The sequence below is a fragment of the Echinops telfairi genome, unplaced genomic scaffold, assembly GCF_000313985.2.
Source record: "Echinops telfairi isolate 266 unplaced genomic scaffold, ASM31398v2 ScPeMD7_7410;HRSCAF=8448, whole genome shotgun sequence".
Lineage (NCBI taxonomy): Eukaryota > Metazoa > Chordata > Mammalia > Afrosoricida > Tenrecidae > Echinops > Echinops telfairi.
The window spans coordinates 12,817,863-12,823,211 of NW_022111310.1; the positions used below are offsets into that span (position 1 = coordinate 12,817,863).

The following is a 5,349-nucleotide window of genomic DNA, read 5'->3' on the forward strand; positions in this document are numbered from 1 at the left end:
ATCTTAAAACAAAAATACTTGGACTGCTTTGTCTATCTGTCCAAGGCCTCCTCAGTCCGCTGGTCGTCAGACCTTTAAGTGAAGCACTTTGTTATCAACGTAACAAGCCTAACTCGGCTGTGATGCCTGGACTTCAGATCACTGGCTCCATTTCAGTACTCCCACTGCAGCAGGACATGCAATTTACTGTGCAATCCTCCTCCCATTGCACCATAAAACTGGCAGAGAAAAGCTCCAGAGCTCCCAGAATGCCCTCCTGGCATGTGTGAGCACCCATAACCCCTGAGGGCTGGGGAAGCCCTCGGCAGCTGACCAGCATTTGAGCTGCACTAACTTCTTGTGCTTACAAGGGGATGTTCAAAACATTGTGGAAAAATGAAAGGAATTTTCCCATGAACTTTTTGAAGCCCCCTCAAAGGCTTGCATTATAAGATTTTCCTACCCAACCGTGTAACTACAGGACTCTGACAATAACTACTCATGTAATAGGGACCTCGCACCCTCTGCCCCACGACAGTCTTGGGCTCAGCTGGAGGGGGAAGGCACTCTTTGATGAGGGTCAGTTGGCCACAGTCCTCCAGGGAAGGTCTGACTGGAGGTGACCTGCACATCTGCACTAGACCCAGGAGAAAAACACCAGGGCAGAAAGCACAGTGGACTGGGCAACAATGCAACCTGCCTCTGGATATCAGTGTCTATCTTGGGATTGGTCCAAAAGCAGCTTGCCAGCCCCAGGATGCAGCAGAGGCGAGAGACACAGAATGAATGAGGTACCTGAGACTGGAACAAAGGAAGTCTCCACAGTGAAGATGAATTGGTTCCCCAATGGCTACTTCAAATGCCATCACAACGCTAACATTATAGTGCAGCATTTAAATGGAGAAAAGTCTCAGAACACTGCCCACAAATGCTAGAAATGCAAAAAGCAGCCATGAAAACTGTCCATTATTTCAGAATGTCTCCTCCCTTGAGAAGCTGAGAGGTTGGAAAGCCTGACTGATTCGCCTGAAGGGCAAACAACCTTCTCCGGCCACTCACCAGCGACCGCAGAGCTTTGGGGCTCTTGCTGTTGTCAGGAGCCGTTGAGTCGGTTCCGACCCACAGCGACCCTACCCACCACAGAAGGAGGACCGCCGGCCATCCGCACCAGTGTGCCCCACGTGAGCCCATTTTTAACTTTTACGGGTGTACACTCTAATGGAGAACTACCTTACCCTCAACAAGCAAACATGATATGTTAGGTGTAACTACTATGAAAGACACAAAAGTGTTAAGATTCTTGGGCTATGCCTTCAAATAATACTGTTAATCCTAAAAGTCGAAAAGAAAAAGGTCTAGGTCAAAACGACGATTATTAAAAGGTCCCCAAGATGAACGGCATGATTGTGCCACCAGTCAAGAATGAAGACTCAAACAGTCTCTGGAAGTGATATGTAAATGTACACTGTGTAAGCTGATGTGTGTGTGAACTGTCAGTAAAATTTTCTAAATGACACTATGTTAAACGTTGTGGGTTTCTTCCCCCAACCTGCCTCCACCACTAGAAAGGTTCACCTGACGTCCTACCTCTCAACACTCGGAATAACCCTTCTGTAGAGTGCTGTGCAGGGAGACTCGACCGGGTCCCCTTCTTGGGTGAAGACACTGAGCAAACCGCGAGGGCATGTTCCAGGGACGTGGGGCCAACACTGAGTGATACGGAGATTCCGAGTTGCAGACAAGCCTCCCTTCAGGTCAAAGTGTGCTCGAATATGAGAATGTTTGTTAATTAGGAGTCACGAAAGCGTCTTGGGCCTGGCGTCATTGTGCCCTAGAATTCCCCCTGCATTTGAAATAAACACTGGCCAGTGGAGACGCTCCGGACGTCTTCTCTCTCAAGCCCCTCTCCCTGTCCCTCATGACTCAATCTCGAGTCTTGAGCAGTTCCTCGTGCAAGCTCCCGCTGGCTGGAGCGCCACCGCACCGCACCCACCGCAGTGACTTAACAGAGGAACGCCCGGTACTGACCGAGAGCAGGGGCTGCAGTCTTCTGTTGCTGGTAGGAGGCCATGATGCTGTTTGCAGTCGAACTGGGACCTAGAATCTAAGCAGAAAGTAGACCGTGTCAGCGAGATTATCCTAGACTTCTAATCACTGCAAGTACCAAAGGCCAAATCTCCACCAGCAATAAACAGCCTGTCATGTAAACTCTCACTTGTTACTGGTATGGTATCAAACACCGTAATTTCTCTTTTCTTAAGGGATTTTAATTTGCTAGTTTCTCCACAATCTCATGTCAGGCTTCTAAATCTCAAGGAGGTCATAACAGAGAAAGGCAATCTGCAAAGATATAAGTGGCCCTTTTCAAATGAGCTGTCAGATAAGCACTAGACTGCCAACTGCCAGGCCAGTGGTTCAAGTCCACCACCCCCTCCACAGGAGAAAGACGAAGCTGTCTGCCCCTGTAAAGAGTTACAGTCTCATAAACACTACATCGGGCTGCTAAATGAGCCACAATGGACTGATGGCAATGGGTGGGTCCCCAATATGCAAGCCACTCTCTAGGGTGAGGAGGAACAATGCCATGAGGCTACAGCATGCACGCGCGCGTGCACACACACACATACACAGCATCAACCACACCCACAGATTGTATACATATTCTATGTGAAGGCAAACATGGCTATTCTGGGGCAGAAAGCAAAATCTGCACAGGCTTTCATGTTGGCCACAAGCCTCTGGCCCCACACCAGTTGCCCTCGGGTGTGTCCCCTTCACTGCCCTGTTGGCACACACTCAAAAGCAACACATGTGTCCAAGGTCTTCCACGGCCCCCTTGCACCCTGCACAAGTACCAGACCCAGCACCGAGGGCAGAGCCGTCCCTCGAGTCACGTCGACATGCTTCCTGCGCTCGATTGCCCTTCTCCTCGGTCTCCGGGAGCTCACGGGCTTCTGTGTGAGTGGAGCCTGATGGAGTCACTAGCTTTTCCAAACCCCTCAGGACAAGAGGCTGACTCGACCTTAAACTTCCTTAACAAACTTATTACAATAATACAGTTTAAGAGACAAGTCGCGTTTTCCATTAAATAAAAAAAAACAACCCAAAACAACTGTCCTTGGTTTCAAGAGCTCTGACCCATCCTCGAATTCCCAAAGGAGAGATGAGAGGCTCCAAGTCGGGCTGCGGCCCTGCCGCCGACATCTGGAGGCCTGAGGCAGACAAGTGCCCTGGACGACGTCACACCTCCGAACAGGGTAGTTGCTTCACTTTGGGCTTTCAGGGGCTGGGCGCATGTAATCACCCGTGCAAACAACGCACAAACGACTCTTGCCTTTGAGAACACTTACAGAGGTGGTGGAGCTCGGCTGGTGGGCCAAAGTCCAAATTTCTGGAAGTGACCTCTCTATCAGCTGCAGAGAATCTTCAAAGGCCTGTTGTAATTCCTTTGCTTGCTCATCAAAGGCAAAGAGGAACAGTACCTTTAAAATGCGGGATACCTCATCTAGAGAGAGATCAGAGAGACCGGTCAGAGAAGTCCCAGCCCTGTTGTGAGTGCCATCCCTGTTTCTTCCCCACGCAAAAACATAACTGTTACTGCACTAAACTGGATACCTCCCGCCTCTCTTTCTTCCCAAATGCGGGGACAATCCAGCACAAGCACTATTAAAAAGAAAGCCACGCAGGAAGCAGCCTCCACAAGCCCATGCCGTGGCTTCGAGCTCCTCCCACAGTTCAGCCTGCTGGGGACCAGGTAGAGCAGGACTCCGAAGTCTCAGCCGGGAGGGTGGATGTGCTTTCTGCCCACAGCTTTCTCTCTACACTGCATTTTAATCATCTCCTGCACTGTCTGCAGTGCCATTTACGATGAGGTGGGTCAGGGTACTGGGCAGACAGGAGTGGGCATCACCGTTCATGGCCATAGGTGAAGGGAGAGAGGGTGTGAGAAGCACTGAGTGTGCGACAATGGTGGTGGCATAGCCTGGAAAAGGAAGCGGTGGCACAACACAAAGAGTCCAATCAACGACCCGGAATTACACAAGCAGATGTGGTGGAAGTAGAGAATGTTCTGTTGCGTCTATTTGTGCCACAATGAGAAGAAAATAATACCACGAATAACAGTGAGCACAGGGAAGAAGAAACCGTTCTAGAGCTGACTGTGGTGACGGCAGTACAGCTCTTCTTGATGTGACTGACTGAATTGTATGACATGAGGGTGAAGTGCTAATACAACTGCATTCAAGAAGCATCTACCTTTCAGTTTCTCAACGCTCTGCACCACCTCGCTCAGTGCCTCCAGCAGCGCCAGCTCCTCCAGGGGACTCCCTTCTTTGAGGCTGTGCTTCTTGCGCTCCGCTTTGCGGCGATTCTTTGACGATCGCCTGTTAGAAGTCAGAGAAACGTTTACCACGGGACTCGCCCTGTGCGCACGACACGGTGGCCACCTTTCTAGCACACAAGAAGTGTTGTAACGGTATGTGTATTGAGGGGAAATGGTTAACAAAGGCTAACATCATATGCTACATTGGGAGGGGTGAAGTTGTAGGATCAGGGAAGAATAAGGAAAAAAAAAAAACTTTTTAAAATCAAGCTTTAAGAAAGATGATATTTTGCCTCAAAGTTTTGGTAAGATAGTCAAATGAGATTATGTCCAACAAGAGCTAGAACAATAAAAATAATCAAGAAAATGGAACTTTAAACTAAGAAACTAAAGAAATTTAAAGAGCAAAATACTGTAAGTCTTTGCAGGAGATACTCTCCAGACCAGAATTTGAAAAATTACTTTAAAAATACATAAATCCTATCTCCCCTGCCTCCCAAAGAACCCCACCACAACTGTTCAGTCAATGCCAGCTCACAGTGAGCCTCTGGGACCAGCCAGCCTCCTCTCACTCCCCTGGGACAGCTGGCGGGTCTGAAAGACCACAACGCTCAGCCCAGAGGGCCACATGGATCTGTTTTCCTGCCTCAGAGCTCTTTCCTTTTGCCCTACACATTGTGTGATGGCCCCGCCCGGACTCTGAATGTCACAGTCCGAGTTGCCTTTCCTGCCCGCTTTCTGATCCCCACACAACCTCAGAGCTCACTCTGAATCCCAAGTGCAAGACAGTTTAAGTCCATAGCCTTGCACTCTGTCATGTCTCCTAAGAGCACGGTCAGCTTCTGTCCCTCACGTCTTGTTGGCAAAAGGCACTGAACCAGGCACACCAGCACACAACTGTGCACACAGATGTGACCTGACCAATGCTGTGCTGGGACAAAGTGCAGTGGTTTATTCTATATTTAAAATGTCTTCCAACTCGACTTGGAAAGCCACTGGGCAGTTCTGCCCTGTCCCATAGGGCCGCTGTGTCAGAATCGACCCAGTGG

At 49.5% G+C, this 5,349-nt stretch overlaps 1 protein-coding gene across 2 annotated transcripts in view; it reads right to left on the reverse strand.

Annotated features, from left to right (window-relative positions):
* ELP1 (elongator acetyltransferase complex subunit 1) overlaps positions 1 to 5,349 on the reverse strand; it is a 56,112-nt gene that overhangs the window by 3,068 nt on the left and 47,695 nt on the right. For both annotated transcript variants that reach the window (XM_004710957.2, XM_045296555.1), the window contains exons 34-36: positions 4,234 to 4,361; positions 3,330 to 3,484; positions 2,008 to 2,083 (exon numbers count right to left, since the gene is read on the reverse strand). In XM_004710957.2, the coding sequence (XP_004711014.1) occupies positions 2,008 to 2,083; positions 3,330 to 3,484; positions 4,234 to 4,361 (359 nt within the window). The remainder of the gene's footprint in view (positions 1 to 2,007; positions 2,084 to 3,329; positions 3,485 to 4,233; positions 4,362 to 5,349) is intronic.